Source organism: Vicugna pacos, chromosome 20 (assembly GCF_048564905.1).
Source record: "Vicugna pacos chromosome 20, VicPac4, whole genome shotgun sequence".
Taxonomy (NCBI): Eukaryota; Metazoa; Chordata; class Mammalia; order Artiodactyla; family Camelidae; genus Vicugna; species Vicugna pacos.
In genome coordinates, this window is record NC_133006.1 from 16029366 (window position 1) to 16054624 (window position 25259).

Sequence of the window (25259 nt, forward strand, 5' to 3'; positions counted from 1 at the left end):
CTGTTATCATCACCGTAGGAGAAAGGACATTTCACACCAAGAACATTGGAGAGATGTAATGAACAACGTTTCCCAAGAACAAAACAGATAGGAGTCTTACCTGGCCAGTGAAATTATTGGTCTAAAGAGTAGTTGGGTAATGTATTAACCTGGACTGGTGGGTTTGGATCCTGTTTGGGTTAGAAGAAATTACTTTGGGGTAGAATGAACTCCCAAATGATTGCATCAGTCATATCCGTTGGAAGCATGTTCAGGAATATACCAGTTGAACTGTAGTTTACCTTGCTTCTTAGTAAAGCTTTGAGTGTTTGCTTTGGCAGCCTAACAAGGTGCCCTTACCTCTCCAGGTTCTCTGTTTAGTTCTGATTTTCCCTATGAGACTACAAACTCTGAGGTCACAGGTCTCATTTGTGTTGAACAAATGTTTAAATGCTTTTCCTTAAAAAAAAAAAAGTTTGGGAAAAACCACATAAAATTGCCATCTTATCCAGTTATGGTAAAAATGTGGTAAAAAGCAAAATTACCATTTTAACCATTTGTAAGTGTACAATTCAATAGTGTTAAGTATATTCACAATGTTATGAAACAGATCTCCAGAACTTCTTAATCTTGCAGATCTAATACTCTATACCCTTTTCCCCCTCTGTCCAGCCCCTGGTAACTACCATTATACTTTCTGTTTCTGTGAATTTGACTATTTTAGGTACCTCATGTAAGTGGAATCATACAGTATTTTTCTTTTTTTGTGACTGCCATATTTCATTTGGCATAGCGTCCTTAAGATTCATCCATGTTGTAGCATGTGTCAGAATTCTTTCCTTTTTAAGGCTGAATAATATCCCATTGTATGTATACACCAGTTTGTTTATCTATTCATTCATCGATGGGGATCTCTCTGACGATTAGTGACACTGAGCATCTTTTCATTGCTTGGTAGCCATTTGTGTATCATCTCTGGAGAAATGTCTATTCAGGTCCTTCGCACATTAGATTTTAAATTAAATTAGGTTACTTGGTTTTTTAAATTAGGTTATTTGATTTTTTTGTTGTTGAGCTATAGGAGTTCTTTATATATTCTGGATATTAACCCCCTTATGAGATGCATGATTTGAAAATATTTTTTCCGATCCTGTAGGTTGCTTTTTTGCTCTGTTGATTGTGTCCTTTGATGCACAAAAGTTTTTAGTTTGATGTAGTCTTACTTCTCTATTTTTGCTTTTGTTGCCTGTGTTTTTGGTATAGTATCCAAGAAATCATTGCCAAGTCCAGTGACATGAAGATTTTCCTCTATGTTTTCTTCTAGGAATTGTATAGTTACAGGTCTTACAGTTAGGTCTTTAATCCGTTTTGAGTTAATTTTTGTATACAGTGTAAGATAAGATTAATTCCTTTGCATGTGGATATCAGTGTGGATATTGGCATTAAGTGTAAAACTTTAGAATTTTTTTTTAGGAGAAACTACAAGAGAAAATCTTTCTTATCTTGAGATAAGAAAGGATTTCATAAAATATAAATTATAAATGGTATATCACATGATTGCATTAACTGTAAATCTCGTCCATAAGAAAAGATACCTTACACAAAAGACAAGCCGCAGGCTAAGTGGATTTTTACAACACATCTAGCAGTAGAGGCCTTGTGTCCAAAATATATAAAGAACTCCAATCATTTAATAAGGAAAAGACGAACAACCCAATCAAAAAACAGGCAAAGGTTAGTTGAACTCTTGGAATAGGTGATACCTATTATTTCGTTGCTGCCAGTGTTAGATTTCTACTGATAGTGTGGTCAAAGCAGTCTAGTTCTTATTGGTTCTGGTAAGTTCTTATGTGAGTGGTAGGTGTGGTGGTGAGTCTATGTTTTGTCAATTCACAGAGAAGAAAACAAAATGGCCAACAGATATATGAAAAGATGTTCAACCTGAGTCTAGTAATCAGGAAAATGCAAACTAAAACAGTGAGATGCCATTTCATCAGACTGTATAAATCTAAAACTTGAACAGTGATCAGTGACACTGGGTGAAGAGCAAGGTTTGGAATCTATAGTGCGGCTCAGCCAGGTGCTAGCGGTGTCACCTTGAGAGGTTTCTTTGTCTTTCTGAGCCTCTTTATTTGTTTAAAGATACTTAAAATGGGGTTAAAAATCATCTCATCAAGTTGTCATGAAGAATAAACAATATGTATTGTTTTAGAGCAGTGCTTGCATGAAGTATGTGTTTAATAATTGAAATTGATTTAAGTGTTTATGATGCCAGTTAATTATAAAAATAACAGAAAGTATCAAGCCCCACCCAAATTTTGTCCAGATGTGTTCTGCTTGGAGAGATCCTAAACAGAGAGCCACCCTGAGCATGCCAGCCGGCCAGCTTCGCACTCCATGCCCCCCAGTGGCATTGCCTTAGTGAAGTCATAACTAGGGTCTAGACTTTAAACGTTCAGTTTCTCAGTTGTGAGAACAAGATATATTGAGCAGCTTCTTAGGAACTGGCTTATGCAGTCAAAATAATCAGAGCAAAGATTCACTTACAGTGAGAAATCTAACTGGTAAGTACACCAATACTTGAATTTGCTGGTTACTGTATTCTCTTCCTGAAGGCGAGCTACATGGAAAATCCATTTTGGTTCTCTGTGCAAGGAATCAGTGCCAAGCGAGTCTGCTGAATGGTTATAGTGACGAATGGTATCAGGCCTATATGTGAGATCACCAGGCTCATTTTTTGTATTTACGAATTGGGGGACCTCCCCTCCTCGGCTGTGTGGAAAGAGCACTGCCTAATTATTGCCCTGAGGACGCCCCCTCCCATTGCTGGCCTCTGGTCTGTGGTCACGCACAGGCTGACAGTCATTGACAGACGTATTCTTCCTGGCTCTCTGAGGTTATACCTGGCTCACACTGACTGGGCTTGGGGGTCACCAGAACTCCATAGTCACTCAGACCTCAAGATTTTGGTGTTTTTAACAGATGGATTATTGTGTCCACTACAGTTTTCTTCTTTTGAATTTCAGTCTCACAATATAAAACATTATCTGCAGTTTTGGAGACATTTTATATCATTTCCATGTATGATCACAGAGTGAATATACCTTATTACTTATACCTATTCCATGGCATCGGCACCTTAATGGGTCCTGCCCCCCTTTCCATTAAAGTCCAGGTCATATGGGGATCAGTTCTGTGAGATATTTTCTTTACTGGCAGACTCATAAGCTGGCCTCTTAGAATTAGAATTAGTAATACATTAAATGGTCCCTTAGAGGTCTGTTGATTGGTCTCTTGGAATTTGTAAATCTACTATTTTGCTTCTGCCAATATTAGATGTCTTTTTTTTTTTAACTGATAGTTCCTTTAAAGCAGTTTAGTTCTTATTAATTCTGGTACGTTCTTGTGTGAGTGATAGGTATAGTGATAATATACATGTTTTGATAAATTGACTGTAGCCGAGTTGGATGGTTTGATGGGGACTTGACCTTTGGCTATTTATTGACTATTAGTGGCCATGACTTAAAAATAACAAGCTGAAGTTTACTGAGATGTCAGACTCAGCACATGTTCAGAAAGGAAAAGTTTAACTTTAGAGTAGTTACCTTTCTAGTTATTCGTATGTATTCAAAGCTACACTTAATGAATCACGTACATGCCTTGTTTCATTATATCTGAGTGGTGATATGACTTGATGGGTATGGACAACATTCAGTGCAGTTACTACAGGCAGCATGGGAAGGATGCAGGAAAAATGAATTCAATCTTCTCATGTTTTTTAGGGATCTCCCTCCCTAATATCCAATACCCCTAAAGGCTCAAGTCTTCTGCAGGGTCTCAGGCCCTGATTCATACTTTTCTTTCCCTCTTTAGTTTCTTCCTTACTGCATTTAGCTATGCAGTGTCCTGTCCCTCAGCATCCTGCTTTCAGCTTCCTGCTATGGTAAACTAATCTGCACTTAATCATTAGCAATTGAATGGCTTTATGTGTTTCCCTTACAAAATTCTATATTTACCTTTAATGAGGATGTCAGTGCCTTGATCCAAATGGTGGGACTCACCGGCAGACCAGAAGGCTGATGGCTTTAAAACAGGGGAAGAGGCGGCTGGGACTTAGGGATTTAAACTACATGAAGTTCTTTGCCTGGGTGTGCACAGGCCTTCTGTTCCCTCATGCCAGCTCACTACAGTTGAGTTCCCAGAAGTACTTCTGCTTTATTCTTATACGAGAGATGAGGGTTCATGCACAGTTCACGTCTTTGAAATGCCTTCTATGCCTTATTTGAAAGAAGGCTCCTTTTATATTTTTGCCATGCAGCACACTCTGTTGGACCTATAAGTATTCAGTGGGCATACCCCCGCTGGAGAGTGTGAGCCAGTTTCAGTTATATGGCCAGCATTTTATGGTGCTCTGGGTTTGTTTTTTTAACATCTTAATAGGACTTTTACTATACTTGCGCTGTGATGCTATTAAACATGTTTTAAAGACCTAAGAGAAACAGATAATAAATAATAAAACCCTTTAATTTGTTTGGAAGGGTAGTGATTTTTCTCATTTTTAATATAAAAGTATCCTCCAATTTCTTGTTTAAGAAATTTCAGAATGAATGCCTTAAAAGATGAAACTGTCTGGATTAAGTCAAGACCAGACACTCGGTTACTGTAAGCTGCTCAATTAGCCAGCCCGACCCTAGGCCCGGGGGAAGCAGAAGTAGCTTTTGGGGGATGAGTGACAAGGTGGGCAAGTCAGCCAGTACTTTGTTTAGAGTCAGTCACTGTCACAGTACAGTTCCACGGCCATCTCATTTGAGTCTCCCTCAGATCGACTCTTTTATTGCTCCCTAATTTTACAGACTTGAGAAACTGAGGCTTCTAGTATACCTCTGATACTTGGAGTGGTATGGAGGGAGGGGTCCTCCATCATCCAGCTTCACATCCCAAAACATACCCACACTCTCACATTCCTTCATAGGCACTGGTGAGTACTAAGAAAGAGATTTTGCTGACCAGTAAGCTGGAAGATCATTAGAAACTGTCCATAAATGAAAGGAAGATCCTGTTGAGAGTTGAAGGAATCTGCCCACAGATTTCCCTTCTATTGACAGTTTTCGGTAGTGGCCCCCCTGGGGAAGCAGAGTAGAAATTACCTTGGTACCTTGGCTGATGTGAAATTTCCAGTGATTGACCCTGACCAACTGAGGCTGTGCTCTATAGCCCCTTGCAACAAGCCAAAGAGGTCTGCACTCTGGTGGTAAGCTTGTGGAGAAGGGAGCGGGTTCCTTTTGCACTGATTGGTGCTTCTAGAATATAATCCCTTAGGTTCTCCGTATGCCATAAATACCATTAGACTGCCTGTCCCTAAATCCTTTTTTCTAATAAAGACATAATAAACCATATATGCTCTGTGCTTATGGTCAGTCATCTTGCTGATGCCTGAATTTTTAAGATTATTGAAATAGTCTCCTCAGTGCTGTATTTGAAAATAGATAACACATGATTTTTTTTCTCCCAAAGGTATAAATGTTGATGACTGAGTTTTTTTTCCCATCTTCACGCCCAGTTTGCCACCTCACGGCATGTGGTGTTACCAGTTTCTTGTTTATCCTCTTAATTGCATGTGAGACAGAAAGAGAGAGAGAGTTTGTGCCTGTGTAGTTTTTTCAGTTTTAATGGCGTATTACATACACCATTCTACCCCTTTTCTTTTTTCATATACGTATTTTGAATTGTTGTACACATAGGCCTGCCTCTTTAAAAAACAAAACAAAAAACTACTGGTGGTTTCAGTTATATGGCCAGTTTATAATTTATTTGGCCTGTTCTCAATTAAAGTGCCTGAGTGTTTTCTTTGTAGCCTCCAGTTTTCTCCTTTTGTGTGTATGTAACAAATACCCTTTTGTATTTAGCTTCTTCTTTTTGGATATTTGTCTTCTTTGCTCTTGAAATAAAGTGCTCATAAGTTGTGTCTCCATTCATGCAAAGTATGATGGACCTCCATCCCGACAGATGTGCTTTGGTGTATTGTTGGACAAGGCACAGGAGTAAATATACTTCTGTCATTTTAAGAAACAGGACATCAGAATGATGGGGTTTCCTTTCCTTAGAACAGCTGCTGAAATCACGAATGCTGGCATCTAATCCTGACGATCCATTTGTAAATTCTAGTCAGATTTATTTTCTATTCACAGAAATTGTTCCTTTTTTTCCCTCTGCAGGCAGTTCCTAACGTATATGTGTGTCTTCCATACAAATGGCCATGTGTGGAAAGCCCTCTTCAGCCATGTGGGGAAAGTGGGAGGAGGGAGATTCCCAGTCTCACTGCCTGGGTCGCAGCTGGGAAAGCAGTTCTTGGCATTTCAAGTTGAAACTTTGAATTAATTTTCTCAGAATAGTGCATTTGGTGGTTAGCTTCCGTGGTGATAGCGCTAGTATTCTGGGACGGTGGCAAGGCTACATGACGGGCCCAGTAGGCCCTTTAACTGGGCCGAGTGCTGTTCGCAGCATTGCTTCTATGAGAATATGTATTCCAGATTCTCAGCTGGAATACAACCTGTCAGTCGATGTTTGTGAATATTGTACTGGATCTGTGTGGCCCAATTTTGCTTCGCCAGACATCACATGGCCTGGGAGTAACCTTTATCTGACTGGAGTCAGACAGAAATATTTGGATTTTTTAAAACAGAATATTTTACTACTGTTGGCTGTGACTACAGTGAACCTCAGAAAGGTATAGGATGTGCTCCTTGCCACCTGGATGATCAGAGTTAGTGAAGAAGAAGCAGAATTGCAAAAAAAAAAAAAAAAAAAATTAAGAGACTTTCTTTCCCAGTAAAGAAGGTAGCTTCGGAAAGAGAGAAAGCATTAGACTAAGCCAGTACATTTCAACAGATGACTAAAGTGACTTTGTGCCCCCAAAAGACAAAGATACTCAGGAAATTTCTGTAGGCAAAATTCTGGTGAAGTTTTTGAAAGAAGTTTTGTGGGGCTGCAAAGCTGTTGCCACCTGAGTCTAAAGGGTGTACTTGAGGCCCAGACCCAAGGACTATGCAAGCAATCTGTGACTGACACTGCTTTGACTGGGTGTGTCGTGGCTGGTGGGGAGGTAAAATGACAGATGTCTCACAACTTGTCTAATTGGTGAATGGTTCATATCTTAAGGTCTTCTTTTGCTATCAGAGAATATATATTGTTTGCTTTCTTTGTCTTTAAAATGTTTTTATGGAACTTTTCAAGCATATACAAAAATAAAGAGAATAGTTCATTAACTCCATGTGCCCATCAATCAGCTTCAACTATTATGAATGTTTTGACAATCTTGTTTCATCTCTCTTCCTGCTACATTTTCCCCCTAGAGTATTTTACAGCAAATTCCATACATCATAATATTTCACCTATAAATATTTCAGAGATGTCTCTAACATAGAAAGACTGAAAATATACAGCCACAGTACCACCATCACATCAAGCTGATAATTACTTAATGTTCCCTAATACTTAGTCTATGTTTAAATTTCTCTAGTTTTGGACCAGAGGTGGTGGAGAGGGAGGCTGGAGGAAGGATTACAAAGGGACAGGAAACTGGGGGCTGAGGGACGTGTTCTTTATTTTGGTTGTGGTGATTTCACAAGTATATTCCATACGTCAAAAGGTATCTAGTTGTACACCTTAAATATATGTAGTTCATTGTATGTCAATTCTACCTCAGTGAAACTGCTAAAAAACAGAGTGGCATAGGGTAGAGGCAAACAGTATTTTAAAGCATTTTCCCCAGTTACCTCAAAAATATCTTTTATACTTTTTTGTTCAAATCAGGATCTTGGGGGGTGGAGGGTATAGTTGAGTGGTGGAGTACACGTTAGCATGCACAAGGTCCAGGGTTCCATCCCCAGTACCTCCTTTAAAAAGTGAGTGAATGAATGAGTGAATAAATAAATAAATAAACCTAATTACTTCCCCTCCCAAAAAACAAACAAAAGAAAGAAAAGAAAAGAAAAATCAATATCTAAATAAGAACCACACATTGCATTTGGTTGATCTGTTTCTAGGTTTCTTATAATTGATAGCAGATCCACCCACCCCCACATTTTTCCTTCATGTCATTTGTTTGTTAAAGACTCCAGATCATTGATCCTGTAGCATTTGCCACACTCTGATTTGGTGATTTGGCTAATTGCAGCCTTATGGTAGCATGTTCCTATCTCCTACATTACTTACAACGTGGTGTTAGATCCAAAGGCTTCGCTGGACGCGGGTTCAGTTCTCTTAGCAAGCATACTTTATGGATACTGCTGCTGTGAGCCTCTTGTTGCGCTGTATCAGGAAAGCGTGTGATATCTGGTTGTCCTACTTTCAATGTAAAATTGATTAGCAGAGTCCAGTGCTATCAGCCTTAACCATCCATTGTAAAGTTTCCTGTCAGCTTTCACCTAGTAGTTTACGGAGCTACTGCCTAGAACCATTATTTCATTAGGGAAAAATTACTCACTTGTGTGTGTAGGTGTTTCTGTGTGATTTTTAATATATTGAGGTGTAATTTACATACAATAAACTGCACATATTTAAAGGGCACAATTCAAGAAATTTTAACATATATATACACTTGGACATGTATACATTTTTGATGACTGTTTGGCTGCCGTAGAGAACATAACTGTTTGGAGTCATACTGCAGGGACAAACCATGATTTTGGTGGTCAGATATGTGAAGGGTAACCCTGATTCTCTCAGAGGTAGAGATAGAATTTTTCAATGTGGCAGTGGAGTAGAAGAGGGAACCTTTAGTTTAGACCTTGCTTTAACAGTAGCTTGTCAGGGAGATCATACTTAAACAGCACAAGGTTGAGGTAGGTTGGCCCCTTTGATCTGGAAGCAGCACAAATTACTTAGCTCTGAAGCAGACCTGTTGAATCCTTACACAGCCAGCCTGGTTATCCTCCACTCTTGTCTGCTGCTTCTCTGCAGAGTCACAGGTAACATTTCTAAGTGTGTGTGTGTGTGTGTGTGTGTGTGCGTGTGCAAGCGCACACACTCCCAGTGTATTCACTATTTCTCTGAATTTAATATGCTCAGTCTTCTTTGGCCACTTTGCCCCCAGCCTACTATCCTTCTGTAAAAAGAGGTTAGGTTTTAGTCACAAACCTCTTTGGCAAGAGTATTAGATTAATGAATCAAAAAGTCCTGATCCCTTGAAGGCCAGCTAGCTTAGCTTTGTTCCACAGATGGCATCTCCTTAACTCCCTGTCCGTCATCTTACAAGTCTTGATCACCAGGAGACTTGGATGAAACCGTGTGTGTAACTCAGTACATGATCATCACTGATACCAGACAAACAAGTGCAAAACATGTTCAGAAGCTTCATCCTACAAATAGCATTAATAGTAGCATACCGTGATGCAGGTATCAGAATGTGAAAATGTGGCCTGAGACAGCCTCTGCAATGAAATGGAAAGATTTTATATTCAAAACTATTTGTGGGACTCTGTGAATGTACCAAAAAGTATTGTGTGCTTTAAATGAGTGAATTTTTTGGTATGTCAACTATATCTCAATAAAGTTGTTTTTAAAAAATGTTTGTGGAAATTAAAATACATTAGTGAATAGAAATGCTACTTGACGTTCTAGGGACAGGTGAAATCACTGAGAAGAAAGTTGTGGACAGAACCTTAAGGAGAGTCTACATTTCAAGGAAGAGACACACACACGTGAAAACAGAGAAGGTATATTTACAGACGTAGGAAGAAAACCAGAAGAGAACAGTAGCCTAAAATGCAGCCGAGGGTGCATGTTCAATGACAGAGGCAGAACAGATGTGGATGGGGACTGAGAAAAGGCTGATGAACTCAGCTCTAAAGAATTTGCAAAGGCCTTTGAGCAAATAGTTTCTGTGAAATGAAGGTGTTAAGGAGCGAGTTGTGAGGAAGATGGAGCTGCACATTACTCTTGCCAGAAATAAAGGAGGTAGAAGGAGAAAGAGCCTAAAAATAGTGTCAAGGATAGTTTAGAGACAGGGCAAACTTGGGTCTGTTTTTCAGACAGGAGAGACTTGGGTATATTTGCAGCTGGAGAGGAAGGAGGTGAACAAAATGAGCAGAGACCGAAGGTACAGAAAAAGGGCTTACACTGGCTCGTACTCCAGTTAGACAAGTTGGGATTTGGCGCAGAGCACAGCATTCGTACTGTGGGTAGTCTTTGTCATCACCCTGCTCGGTGGCAAACCAGGGTTTTGTGCAGGCTGCCTAGATGAACTCTACTCCTTGTTCACTGAAGAAAGCAGATCCTAACGCCAGTGAGAGAAACTTTGTCGTGCGGACATAACCTTGAATCTGCTGTAACACGTGATTAGACAGACTCATTCTTGAACATCAGCGCTTGATTTCTGATACCAAATGAGTGATGTCACACATCAAGAGGCTTGGGCACACCCAGCACCTCGGCACATCATCGCCTGTGGCCAACAGCTGCTGCTTAAGTGGCCTTCTCCCTCTCCAGAAACACATTTTGTTAGAGCTTCTAAACCTGTCTCAGAGAATTCAGCCTCTGCGGGAGTCTCTAACCTACAGGTTGTCCTCACCCACCCATCCCCCTACCCCCACCCACCCCACATTCATGGTAGGGAAGGGGAAAGGGCAGCAGCTGTGAGGACCTGCACCCCTTTAGCCATCTCCCCCTCTACACAGACACCAACCTTAGCCAAGGATTAACCTCACCCTTAAAAATTCATTTTTAACACGTGTTATTTGTAAAAATGTGTTCGCTGTGTCTTCAAGCACTCTGCAGGTTTTGTGGGCCATGTGACGTAGGGTACATGTAGTAGGTTGGAGGGTTAACATACCCTGCACTGTCGCATATGGCAGTGAGCAGAATCGCAGATGTTGACGATACCACGTAATTAGTATTCTTTTATGTAAATGAAGGCTGTCAGCATGTTACCATAGTGTCTGCTCTCTCTGAAGCTGGAATTTATGCCACTTGGTCTCACCAAGACCAGACAGGATTATTTCACTATCCTTAGTTAAGAACTGAGAAGAAATCAATACAATAAGAGGGAAGAAGTGGAAATCTCCCCCAAGTAGATTTTTCTAAATTTTTCTTATTTTTGTTTTTTTATTTTCCCCCCAGAAATTTTATTTCTGGTGATGCCGTTACACATTTAAGATATGCTAAGAAATTTGCTATTTGAGAATTATTGGAATAGTCCAATTAAAAGATCATATTTTCAAGTTATAGAGTTTTGAAAGGTTTTGTAGTATTCAGTTATCTCTCTTATACAGAGACTTTTAAAGTATGGTGTGATAAAGCTAGAAGTTTCTCATCAGAACAAAAGGCAAACATTGAAAAGATTTTATTACTTTCTTTTACTATTTGATGATATTAACTATAGTAGAATGCTTTTAAATATTGATTATGGTTTTTAGCTTCAGTTGATTCAGATTTTTAAAATAAAACTATGACACTTAAAGAAGCAAAAGCTAATGTTTTGTCAGGTTTGCTTTCCCTGTGTGCAGATTGATCCAGGGTGTGCAGGACATTGACTTACAGTTATTATCTCCTTAATGATGGAGAACTGTTAGGGCACATCATGTTCGTTCCCAGTTACACTGCAAGTCTGTCTCTTTTGGATACTGAGTGCCTGTCACACTGGATGATATATGTTTTAAGTGGAAATGTTAGGATTTTTGTGACCTGTGGAGATTATGAAGGAAAAGATGTCCATGTCAGAAAAATGTAAAATAGATTTCCTCTGTATGCGTGTGGATGTTAGGCCTTGTTGTTAAATAAAGTGGTCAGAGGGTGTATGAGAGGTGGGTGAAACATGCAGTCTTTCTTGAACTGAGTATACCCAAGATTCTGTTCTCTTTATTCTCTATTTTCTGTGTTGGCTTTTCTGTCACTTTTGAGTGATTTCCGTTTCACAATCAGATGTGGTTTTCCCCTAGAGAAGCTAGCCTGCCTAGGTTAAATCAGTGTGGTGAGGTGCAGAGTAGCCCTGTGTTTTCCTGAATGGATTTAGTCTGCCATATGGCAGGTTAGTGAGTTGCTGCGACAGATTTGTAATGGGTAAAGGGCTTGTAGGAAAGGATGTGCGTGATCAGCAGATTTATAGATCAGAAAATGAAATCAGAAGAAAGAATTTCCAGAGTGCCCTTTCCATTTGACAGCTCTCCATGGAGAGGGTATGGAATGGTTTTTTAGTGTTTTTCTATTTTGGCTTTGGTTGTTCCAGCATATTTTTTCTGACACACGAGTTGATTTCATAAGGCATCAGTGTTCTGGGTGTTGTGGTGTTGTCCTCCTGTTCACAGAAATACTCTCTCTTTGTAGGATTTGAAGCTGTGCTGTGTTTCATGTGATAAGATCTCAGTAGCAATTAAATTCCTGAAGACACATCAAGGCTCCTGTGGGGCTAAAATGGGGATTTGTCAGGTTTTGAGTTATAAGAGGCTATTCAGACATGATTCAGCAAGTACTTAATCTTTCAAAAGAAAGAAAACAAAAAGAAAGGCTGTAGTGAGCTAAAGATAGTATGCCCTGATGTATTTAAAAGTCTGTGCTATCTAATACTGCAGCCATAGTCACATGTGGCTATTTAAATTAAAATTAAATAAAATTAAAAGTTCAGCCCCTCAGTCTCACTAGCCACATTTCAAGTAATCAGTAGGCACATGTGGTAGTTTGTGCAGTATTCAACAATGCAGATAAAAGAATGTTTCCATCATTGCAGGAAGTTCTACTGGACAATGTTGGTCTAAGTGAAAGATCTTGAGAAATAAACTTCTTCTTTTGATTTCTATGAGGAGTTCTTCATCCCTATATAACTTACTGGATTAATACAGCAATTCTAAGGTTTTAATATACAAATGAATCATCTGTAGAGCTTGTTTAAAATGGAGAGTCAGATTCGTCAGGTTTGGGGTCATAACTAGAAACCTGTACATATGACAGGTATCCTGTGGAATTCTGATGCTGGTAGGTGGTTCAGAAACTACATTTTGAAAAATATTAAATTATTGAGAAACTTGAGACTTGCCAATGTCTTGATTTCTTTCCCCTTTCATTCTTTGTGTGTTCTAATTTGGCTGTGCCCTACAAAAATAAACAAATGGTTATTTTAGTACCATTCCAGGCTGTGTGGGAAGGTAATTCTGACAGAACACCTTTGACCACTAAGAGTTGAACACCCAGAAGTTTTGAAATTATAAAGGTGTTAAAAAAAAAAAGAAATACAGCACATGATCTCCTCTGAAGGAAACTATAATCTAGTTAGGAAATGGATAAATACATCCACAGAAATGAGTTAAAGGGCACTTGGCAACTAGTCAACAATTAAAAAAATAATATAGTAGAAAGTAAATCCTCAAAATGCTCAAAGGAAAAGCATGATCTGACTTGATTGAAGGTAATCTAGGTTACTTTCCTTTGTATGATTTAAGGGTTTTTTATATGAGGACATGACCTCCGCCATTTGGAATGGGCAGTTTAAAAATGGGAAAGATCTCTAATTTGGTCCTGTGACATATCTGTGAGTAGGTCCAAGCCAAAAAAGGTATCTGGAAAATCAACTAAAGGGACCTCTCAGAGTGCGCTGGATTTAGAACTTCTCTGGGTGATCCCATAGTCATAGAACTGCATTTGCTCACAGAAATGAAAGTGGACAAGAAATGGAGGTGAAGGAAGTTCACTTTATAAGAGGAAATACCTTTAGGTAATTTTAAGTATTGGTATTAGGAAAAAAAAAAAAAACAAGACTCTCAAGGTTCCAAAGAATAAAGTTTTCTTTAAAATAGTTGTATAGCCTCTTCCTTGGAGAAATTGCATATTAGTCTTCTCCGATGAACAATATTGAAGAAGCAATATGAGAAAGGAAAAAAAATTAAAAAGCTCAGTAGTTCAGTATGTTATCACTGCTTTAAAAAAACATCACATATATCATCTGAAAAGTTTGCTTTTTCCTTTTGTCTCAGTAGTTTAGTTAAATACTGTAATACCAGTAGCCACTTCACCTCTAATCCGTCCTGAGTCAAATCTGTTTAATTCTGTACATATCTGTTCTTTTAGTAGAGAAGGTGAAAGTTTTCCCATCCTTTCTACAAGGTGTAAATGTTCTTTTCAAAAAGACACATTTTCTTAGTCCCTCAGGGTTGCTATAACAAAAATACCATAGACTGGATGGCTTATAAAAAACAAACATTAATTTCTCACAGTTCTGGAGGCTAGGGGGTCCAAGACGATTTTACCATATTTCATATCTGTTAAGGAATGAACTTCCTAGTTCATAGCCATATGGCTGGCTCTTCACTGTGTCCTCACAAGGTGGAAGGGGTGAGGGAGCTCTTTTATAAGGGCACTAATCCCATTCATGAGGGATCATCCCCTGAGGGTCAAGCCATTCAAGACCTAAGCACCTCCCAAAGACCCCACTTCCTAATACCAACACCTTGGAGGTTAAGATATTAGCATTTGACTGGAGGCACAAACCTTCAGACCTTAGCAGACATATAAACCTGACATCCTTAGCCAGGTTCTTTGGACTCAAGAAAATAAAATACTTTGTACTGCGGAGGACTTTCTCTTTCTTACCTTAACCATATCCTGTTATCTCTGCTTTGAAATACATTGAAACCAACCTGAGCTTGTCTTTTTACTTGAGGGTCTTCATCTCTCCTGCTGGTATGTGAAACACTATGCCTTCTTTCTTTTCCTCTCTCCTGTCCCTTTCTGCATGTAGCCAGGATCTTGTCAGAAGACAGAGAGGCTTTCACTTCCAGAACATCAACAGTTTAGAGATGGTTCAGAATATATAGATTTCTTTCCCCTCGTGGCCAGTTGGGTGCAATGTAAAATAGGGTAATAAGGTTTCTTAAGGAACACAAATCAGCCTTACATAAAAATTAGCTGATATTCAATAATTAAAACAGGCTTGGAAAATGTAAAATTTCACATTGGTGTTAAGGCCTCTCATTTAGTGTTTTATGAGTCTTACTTTTTAAGGAATTTAACTGTGCTTCTGTAATTCCCAGTCTGTGCCCAAAATTTTTTTAAACTTCCTTCCAAAAGAGCTAATTTTGAATTAAAAACTAATAAATACTGACTGGTAAATGCCGGATGCAAGCCTTTCTAGGAAACTATTTTGCTGAAAGGTTTCTCTCTTTCTTTTGGGGGGCCCTGTCTTGCCAGGTTGAAAGAGTGGAGACTTCTATAAGACATGGATAGATGCAAACATGTAGGGCGGTTGCGGCTCGCCCAGGACCACTCCATCCTGAACCCTCAGAAGTGGTGCTGCCGGGAGTGCGCCACCACCGAGTCGGTGTGGGCTTGTCTGAAGTGCTCGCACGTGGCCTGCGGCCGCTACATTGAAGATCACGCCCTCAAACACTTCGAAGAGACTGGACACCCGCTAGCCATGGAGGTCCGGGACCTCTACGTGTTCTGCTACCTGTGCAAGGACTACGTGCTCAACGACAACCCGGAGGGGGACCTGAAGCTGCTGAGAAGCTCCCTCTTGGCGGTCAGGGGCCAGAAGCAGGACCCGCCGCTGAGGCGCGGGCGCACGCTGCGGTCCACGGCCTCGGGCGAGGACGCGGTCCCGCCGCAGCGCGCCCCTCAGGGACAACCGCAGATGCTCACGGCTCTGTGGTACCGGCGCCAGCGCCTCCTGGCCAGGACGCTGCGGCTCTGGTTCGAGAAGACTTCGCGAGGCCAGGCCCGGCTGGAGCAGCGGCGGCGGGAGGAGGCGCTGGAGCGCAAGAAGGAGGCGGCGCGGCAGCGGCGGCGCGAGGTGAAGCGGCGGCTGCTGGAGGAGCTGGCCAGCGCCCCTCCGCGCAAGAGCGCGCGCCTGCTGCTGCACGCGCCCCGCGCCGCCGCCCCGCGCGCCACAACCGCGCGCGCGCCCGCCGGGCCCCGCCCCGCGCCGCGCCGCGTGCCCGTCATGGCACCAGGCGTTACGGGCCTGCGCAACCTGGGCAACACCTGCTACATGAACTCCATCCTCCAGGTGCTCAGCCACCTGCGCAAGTTCCGCGAGTGCTTCCTGAACCTCGACCCGTCCAAGACGGAGCAGCTGTTTCCCAGGGCCGCCAACGGCAAAGCCCCGCTTGCGGGCAGGCCGGCCAGCAGCTCGGCCACCGAGCTGTCGCCGAGGAGCAATGCGGCCGAGGCCTGCGAGCGCGAGGGCTTCTGCTTGAACGGCGGAGTCTCCCTCAGCAGGAGCTTAGAACTCATCCAGAACAAGGAGCCCAGCTCAAAGCACATCTCGCTCTGCCACGAACTGCACACCCTCTTCCGCGTCATGTGGTCCGGGAAGTGGGCCCTGGTGTCACCCTTCGCCATGCTTCACTCGGTGTGGAGCCTGATCCCCGCCTTCCGCGGCTACGACCAGCAGGATGCGCAGGAGTTTCTCTGCGAGCTGTTGCACAAAGTGCAGCAAGAACTCGAGTCCGAGGGCACCACGCGCCGGATCCTCATCCCCTTCTCCCAGAGGAAGCTCACCAAACAGGTCTTAAAGGTGGTGAACACCATATTTCACGGGCAGCTACTCAGCCAGGTGGGTGTGTGCCAGGCCCAACCCCGGCTGCCCATCACACTGGAGCAGAGCTGGTATGGTAGGTAGGGTTCTCGTGAGAGCCTCCTCCAGGTTGTTATCCTGACTCAGGTAGCCAGCATTTGCCGTAACTATGCATAGTTGAGGGCGGCCACTGTACCTTTCATGGTACTGTGCGATGGCCTTGGTGAGCTTGCCTCTTATCTCTTCCCAGGATTTTTTTTTTTTCAGGCAGATTTTTAACTTGCCATTATCTCTTCATTTTCAGTGAATGTCTTTAACCTGTAATGGTGATCTGGGTAATATAATCTTCCCATTGTTATAATTAAATACCCACTGTTGGCATGCCATTCTTTGATCAGTTTTTAGAAATTGAGGAGTTTGCCTCTAACCTTGGTTACATAGTTGTTTGAAAGAGCATTCTTCCTTCCAAGGCATTCTTTACATACAAGGAAGGGAGGTGGCTAGGAGGATGCCAAAGGCCTAAGCAAGCCTTCCTCCTGTTCCCCATTACCTTTCATTTCCTGGATCTTTAGCCATGTAAGGACATGAGTGAAGACTCTGAGATAAGGCTTCGTGAGAATATGTAGAAAGAATTTTTAGAGTTAAAAAAGTGAGCAACTTAAGAGATCCAGGTAAAACCTCTACACAGTGCTACTGAGGTTCTGTATCTTGGTATTTAGGGTTTTCAAAGAATGATGATTAGAACACGAAGAGAAAGTGTATTTAGGGTTTTGTTTTTCAGCATGTGAAAGGAGTATTTATTGGTAGTTCCTCTATCTCCTTAGGGTCTGTAGAAAGAAGGTGCATCTGGGTAGGTTAGAGAGAAGGAGGAGGGCTAATCACAAGGTACTTTGAAGCTCTTAGGACACAGGGATCAGTGTAGGGATGCTGCAGGAAACAAGGGCAAGAAGAGAGGCAAGTTGGACTGGATGGAAGGAGCAAAGTCTAGAGGAGAAAGGAGTGTGAGGATGAGAGAAGCAGACAGGAATTTGCAGATTGTCCACCTCAGACTGGTGCCTCAAACTACTGCACAGTAACTTCCATCTGTACTACTGCAGCACTGAATGGTAGAGCATGCTTTGGGAAAGGAGAAGTGAGAAAGGGGTCGGTAATAATCTTTGTGCTCTGTGGCTTTCCAGTTCCAGCTTGTGTCATAGTTAGAAATACATACCAGAAATAATACCCTCTAATTCTCTTAAAGTTAATGTTTATTATTTTAAGATTACACTTAAAAATTTTTTTGAAAACTATACACTTACTTTTGGTTGTTATGTGTCTTTCATAAAGCTAGCAAAAATGTATGCGGGAAGCATGGAAGTTATATAACCTATAAACCAATCTTTTCATTCTAGGTCACATGTGTATCATGCAATTACAAATCCAATACCATCGAGCCCTTTTGGGATCTGTCCCTGGAATTCCCTGAACGCTATCACTGCATAGAAAAGGGGTTTGTCCCTTTGAATCAGACAGAGTGCTTGCTCACTGAGATGTTGGCCAAGTTCACAGAGACAGAGGCTCTGGAAGGGAGAATCTACGCTTGTGACCAGTGTAACAGTGAGTGTGGGGGGCGAGGGTGTGTGTGTGTGTGTCTAACTGGAGTATCAGTTTAAGCTGTTTCTTTTGTCCCTTTAGGCAAAAGTAACACTAATAATATTGAGCAGTTCTAGAGCATCTTCTAAAGATTTTTTCCTCCCATGTTCCTGAAAACAAGTATATGGACATTATATTTAAAAAACAAAACAAAACCTAGGAGTTGGGCCTCCTTTGATGCTGTGACTGACATAAGTTGTTATCTTGGAAGGCATATGAAAGTATGGATCCTGAAATGAGGACTCCAAGAATGTGAGTGAGTCCTTAGCTTTGTAGTGTAGAGGGGTCCTGCTTAAATTCACGAATACAGAGTCTGACAGTTTTTATTTAATCTAAATTTAGGTGGTAGAGCCTGTTTGAGAGCTATGGTATCAGAAAAGTGTGCTATTGTTCTGAATTTGTAGATTTAAAGTCTGTCAGAAGTGATGCTAAGGATGGGTACAGTGAGACCAAGAAAGCAAGTCATGTGGTACATTGCTCTGGCAGATTCATAGTTCTTGTCTACGTTTATTTGTTTCTTCACATGCCTGAAAGGTTCACATCTTGGAAGGGGTCATAAGGAAGAATTTCTCTATCATGGCTTTAATTGTAAAGTGGAATTTTTTCCATATGGTTCTATGGGCATCTTATGCAGCCTCCCCTAGCCCCCATCTTGCCACGCTAACACTTAATGCTTTTGCTAACCCAGCGTGTACAGAGGAAATGCAGAGCAAATACTTGGAAGCTGATGGGTTTTGGCATATAGAGATTTGGAAGCTAAAATTCATGGATTATGCAGAGATCTGAATTCAGTTTGCAGCAGTATGATAATTTGGACTACAAGTTTTGGGAAAAGCAGTCTTGCAGCCTTTTTAGTATGTTTGCGTAAGATTTTTTATAGTAAATGATCAGAAACCTGTTCTCTCTGAAGAATCAATACAAAAATCAAGCCACACCTGATATCATTTTGCCATTTTAAAACAAAAATTGAAATGCTGTACTTCGTTAACTATAGATTCACCTGTCCTGTTCCATACTGAGATATAAAGGCAGTGACTTAAAGTATTTTATTACAGCAGTATCTGTGTGATTCACACAAAGCTTCTCACTTTTAAGGAGCAGAAGGACCTTAACAGCTTTAACTCCATCGTTTTCAGACCTGATGGATTAGTCAAGAAATAGTTTTATTTACTTTTGCAAGAAAGGATTGTGTTTTTCTGGTTGCCAGATGTGCCAATTTATCAGTATTTCTCTAGGCAGGTTCAGAAAATAGCAGGGAAACAAAGCTTTGGTGAAGGGACATGATGCATTGATCTGCTGCTTATGAACTTTCCAAACTATCAATCTTCCACCTTTCTGTGTGGCCAGCTTAATCAAATGGAGGCAGAACTGACCAATCTCAATTGAATCAGTAATTTCTTTTTCTTTGTGAATTTCATTTTAGGGAAACAAAGCCAGAGTCTACGTTGTCTTCATCTTAGCTCACATACTCCCTCTGCTGAGAGTGAAAGTCACTGCCAGGATTCCCAGGCATAGCTGCGATAATTTTCAAAAACCCTGTTGGTGAATAGGAATGCAAAATAAGGCCAGGGCCCTCTTTGAATTCTCTTTCTGCTCATGTTCTCACATAACACGACTGCCAGCCCTAGTAAAAGCTGCAGTCTAGCTGCTGCAATCTATTATGAGAAGCACCAGCTCCGCATCCTGTTGTCACAGAAAGCTCCGTGATACCTCATCTGGCTGTGATTCACTACCTTTCACAGGTGGTACAGACAGACCTAGAATCAGATGCCAGGCTCTTCAGACACTGAGACCATGGTATTAACAGCTCAAAGACAATTAGCAGGCACCAACGTGGACCATGAACTAATTTTATATTCCCATCCATTCACCGATTTAATTAATATGATAACAGAGCAGTCAGTAAATGGTTCTAGAGAAGGCTTCTGGAAATTAAGGGAACTTTATTTCCATTGTTTATTTGCTATAATTTAGAAATGCATTTCACCCACAATTCAGTAGCTTTAGAAACAAAATTGGAGTCTCGAACACTGGTTCTGCTTTGGACTGGGTGAATTTGGCCAGCCTGTCAGCCTGGTCCTGCATGCCTGGCAGTGTGCTGTTACCAATAAACATGTTTCAGAAAATAGGTATGCCATAAAAATGTAAAGCCAACAAAGTTTCTTTTCTATATATTTGTATAGGCCACAAGCAAATCATGCAGTGGGGGAAAATCTATTTAAATACTCGATCCTTTAGTAATCCTGTGTCCTCTTACCTTTTTCCTAAGCCTGAAATGTATGCATTAGTCCCAGTTTCACAGGAAAGGAAACTGAGGTTCAGAGTTTTGAATAACCTGTTTAATAGCGTACAACTAGCTGTGAGGAGGAAATAGAGTTAAACAAAAAGCTTTTTAAGTGATATATATGGCATGTTGTGATTTAAATTATAAGCCCAGATGTAAAAGGCGTAGAACCCTAACGTATGCATCTACTCTGTGTGCATGTTGTTGCAGTGACTTTCTGTTCTAGTCTTTTAATAAAGCCAGGAGATCAGGTGTGTACCGTCCTAAACCCCTATCAATTTTGGAAGATGCTGATGCAAAAATTGTAAAGTGGATGTATCAGGAGTAGGTTTGGTTGTTTGTAAGTCAACTTAAATAACCATGACTTAAAATGAGATGTAATTTTTTTCCCTCTTATATAAAAGAATTCTGAAGGACATTCTGAGTCTGGCTTGGTGGCTACATGGTCACTGGGGACCCAAGCTCTTTGCATCTTTCAGCTTTACTGTCCTAGTTCAAGGCTTCCATCCTTAAGGTTGCCTCATGGTCCAAGGGGAATTCCAGCAGTTGCAAACAGTGGAAAGGACAAAGGATGCATCTTACAACTGAGTCAGCCTTTAAGCAGCCATCCTAACACTACCAAACAATCATTCCTTTCATTCAGCTGGGGCTTCCAGAGCCACACCATGCAGGCACATGGGGCTGGGAAATGCAGTCTTAAAGAGGGTCACATTGCTGCCCCAAGTAAAATTGAGGTTTAAATACTGAGAAATAAGGAGAATGCATATTGAATGCCAAGTCATTATCTCTGCCATAGCTGGAAAAGAATGAGTCTCCTCACAATCTATGTCTTATACTTTCCCAAACCATATAGGCAAACGACGAAAATCCAATCCAAAACCCCTTGTTCTGAGTGAAGCTAGAAAGCAGTTAATGATCTACAGACTACCTCAGGTCCTCCGGCTGCACCTTAAAAGATTCAGGTGAGCTTGCTCTGGGACATCCCAGGTGGCTGTGCCCTGTGGGAGTAGCTGTTTCAAAGGCTTTGGCGAGGGCAGACGTCTTCTTTGGTGTTGGGAAAAGAAGCCTGTTCCTAGAGACCTTATGCTTTCCATGGAGCATATGGTTTACACCCAGGGAGGCGAGCTCATGTCAGGGGCCAGGACTGGGCTTCTGCTCTGGTGGCCCTGTTTAATCGGCTAGCCTGCACTGGGTATGTGCGCTTGAAGATTTTCTAGTCTCGCGTGGGCTTACATAGAGTCATCTGAATAAAGTCTGAGATAACCTGTGAAAAGAAGGGAAGGAGGTAAATTGCAAAAAGAGTATTGCCTGAATTGCTTGTTTAGGGATTTCTAGTTTCAGAGAACATCATGGAACATTCACAGGAAATATACATGAACATTAATTACCACTGTCTTATTGATGTGAAAACCAAATCCAGAAGGTTACATTTTCTCAGTTCCCCATTTTACCTACCTCAGTCTATGATCACACATGCCATTTCTTACTAGTAAAAAGTTTATATCCATGTTCTAGGTGGTCTGGCCGTAATCACCGAGAGAAGATTGGGGTCCATGTCGTCTTTGACCAGGTATTAACCATGGAACCTTACTGCTGCAGGGACATGCTCTCCTCTCTTGACAAAGAGACCTTTGCCTATGATCTCTCCGCAGTGGTCATGCATCACGGGAAAGGGTTTGGCTCAGGACACTACACAGCCTATTGCTACAACACAGAGGGAGGTGCGTGCGCTTTACTCTGTGGGGTGGGGGACACGGAAAAGGGTTGGCTTGTCCACATTTCATTCCTTTCCTTTTATTTCATCTATAGGAGGATATTACATTCATTAAAATCCAATGGAAAGAACTATGAAAGATGGATTCCAGTTTTGGATATATCACTAAGTAACAACATGAGATTGTTCTAACAGTTGACAGGAACTAACGTAAATTGCCGAGCGTGGTGCCTAGCGCATAATGGTCAATTAATGTTAGAGGTTGTTGTTATTAACACTTCTGCTGCAGAGCTCAGTTGCCTTCTGGGTTTTGCAGAAACAGTATGACCTATCTAACTTCATGGAGTAAAGCCAAGGACACTTACTGAGCACTGACTGTGTTCTTACGACCTCCCTTACCATGGGAGGTGTAGAGATACAAGGGCCCTTCCCAAGGAACTTGCAGTCCTTGTCCCTCAGGGCAGAGCCTCCCAGCTACTGCACTGAGGCAGGTGGGCTGCGGACATATTTTCAGTTTGTACCCATCTTGAACCCCTCAGACCTTGGCGCAGCCAGAGTAAGCCTGTGAACAAGTAATCCTTTATTCCTTCTAAGTTTCCTTTAGCTCTCCTCTCTATTTAATTTTCCCCTCTCCTCCTCCTCGTCCCATCTCTTAGCCCCCAGTCTTCCATCTTTGTAGAAGGACCTAATGGGCAGTGAAAAAGCCTGAATGAAATGAGGACAAAAATTTTAGTCACTTGATACTTTAAGCAGTATTGTGGTGGGGTCTGTGCGGTTAAAACCAATGGTTTCAGGGAAGTCTCCTGGTTTCATCTACTTTTCTCTTCCTTCACCACCACCGATCAAGGGTTGGCTCTGTTCAGAACTCCTCAGTTCCTTTCTTCATCTCCTTGTTTGCCTGCTGATTGGAAATGTAAGTTGGGTAGTCATTTTCTCTCTTTCATTTGGTTTCCTAGGTTTTTGGGTCCACTGCAATGACTCAAAGCTGAATGTATGCAGTGTCGAGGAAGTGTGCAAAACTCAAGCCTACATCCTGTTTTACACTCAAAGAACAGTTCAGGGCAATGCAAGAATCTCAGAAACCCAACTCCAAGCTCAGGTGCAGTCCAGCAACAACGATGAGGGCAGACCACGGACCTTCCCCTGATGGGAGGCACGTATCAAGGACTGGCTTGCTTTTAAACCACTGGTGTCTGTACGTCTTTCCTCTTACAGGAAATAAGGTTTGCTGCAGGAACAGATTACTAGATTTGCCTCACTGGCTCTAGAGCAGAAGGTGCCAGGTGACTATGTCCTATTGTAAAATTTGTAGTCACTTTCTTTTAAATGGGTTTAGAAATCCCCTCCTTTGATAAAACGAGTCAAAAGGAGTAACTTCTATGAAGATTCATCAGTTGTTTCTGAATATAGAGGGATCTGGGTGGAGGAAGGAGGGAGTAAATTGGTCATATCCAGCCGTGTTTTCTTTCTATTACGTGATTCCCCTGCTAATCAGGACTCCTTGCAGCACCAGAAGAACCCTCCTGATGTGAGCAGCCCTCGACAGAGCACATGAGGAGGGGCCCTGGGCTGGCAGCTTGCTGGATAGGATTGATTCCAAGGCTAGAGGTGAAGTCTAAGGATTTGTTCCTACAAAGGAAGTAGCCCTCAAGGGTGAAAACTCGCAGACTTCCTTTTTTAGGGGATAGCAGCTGAAGAGTGGAATGAGATGCATGGAGCAAATTTCCCCATGCAGAATGGGAGCTTTTTCATGTGTCATACTCTCCCTGGCTGCTGCCATCAATCATTTCGAATCTTCTGAGACTGGCATGAATATCCCTTCGTCCTAAAGGAGTTCATATGGGGAAGCAATAAACTAGTACCTGACGTGTTCTCTGTGGCATGCTGAGCCTCAGAGCACTCCTGGCTACCCAGTTCTGTAGCAAATCCCTGGTTCAGGTCTAGGGCAAGCACATAATTTGATTTAAATTGGTCTTTATGTCAGTTGTCTAAGGCTTTCCCAGAACTCAGCTGGGGGGCGGGGCTGCCGGTAGTCCACGGCCTATATAAATGCCTGTCACCCATTCTCACCCTGGTACAGCATACAGCTTGTCTTAGCCTGCAGCTTATTTCTTGCACCAGGAAGGCTAGAACATCCTTGTTCACAAGGTGTGGGAGCTTTTGCTTTCCTAAGGCTTAGGAATCTGCCTCCCATATGTCTGAACAGTTTATTGCCTATGGCCTTGGCCTGTTTCCTCCCAAATATGCTAACCTCTACTGTTCCTTTACCCATCCACACTCAATCCATCAGAGAAAAAAGCGAGAGTGCCCTGTCCTTAATTCCAGTGCTAGTAAAATATATCTTTTTTAAATGGGTCAGTTTCTAAGTGGCACGAATTTGCCCAGATGGAAACCTTCTGCCCCATCAGGCACCACTGAATTTTTCCTTCTCAGTCCTTTGCTTAGACTCACCAGTAAAAGTGAATGCAAGCCGTAACTCTGATTGTGGGGGTGCGCAGCCCGCCTCAGCCTGTCACTCGGAACGCTCATCTTTTGACTGAGTATATCATATTAATATTTCAATTCAGGTAGAAGTACAGTTGCCACTTGAAGGGAGTAGATGTGAAGGGAGTTTGGGGAGGGGTGGGAAGTTGGGGGAAAGAGAGGCTAAAGAATGAGGGTTGTAGCTTTAGCTGTGTTAAGGAACCACATTTCCCAAGCAAATCTGTAGCATTTGCTGTTGACCTCTTTTGAGATGAACGCTCCCATGGGACCTGCCTGACAGCACTGAGACTTGGAGGAAATCAGACAGAAAATGGCTCACCCTGATAAGGGGAGTGACTATATTTTAAATTAAACTTGCTTTTTCCAACACTGTGAGGTTTCTGTAATGTTTAGCTTTTATTTGGAAGCGATAGCGTATGGCATTTTTTATGCTGTTTGGTTTATATGGTCTACTGCAGGCTTCTTTCTACAAGCTTGGCCCGGGCTCACCCTCACCTGGACACTGTTTTAAAGTGTCACAGCTGCCCGCACGCCAGAGACTCTGATGTGAAGCTATAATCTCTAGATCTACATTTTTAAGTCGGCATGATTGGTGATGACTGTTTGTGGCAATAGAAAAGCCCATTAATTCAAAAAAAATTTTTTTACAATTTTATACAAAAAAA

General features: G+C 41.8%; 1 protein-coding gene across 1 annotated transcript in view; it reads left to right on the top strand.

Annotated features, from left to right (window-relative positions):
• USP49 (ubiquitin specific peptidase 49) overlaps positions 1 to 24963 on the top strand; it is a 33786-nt gene extending 8823 nt beyond the window's left edge. Inside the window, exons 2-6 of the mRNA XM_031688535.2 lie at positions 15154 to 16519; positions 17872 to 18076; positions 21250 to 21358; positions 21912 to 22117; positions 23067 to 24963. Coding sequence (XP_031544395.1) covers positions 15182 to 16519; positions 17872 to 18076; positions 21250 to 21358; positions 21912 to 22117; positions 23067 to 23257 — 2049 coding nt within the window. The 5' untranslated portion in view covers positions 15154 to 15181 and the 3' untranslated portion in view covers positions 23258 to 24963. The remainder of the gene's footprint in view (positions 1 to 15153; positions 16520 to 17871; positions 18077 to 21249; positions 21359 to 21911; positions 22118 to 23066) is intronic.
• Positions 24964 to 25259: the final 296 nt, after the last annotated feature.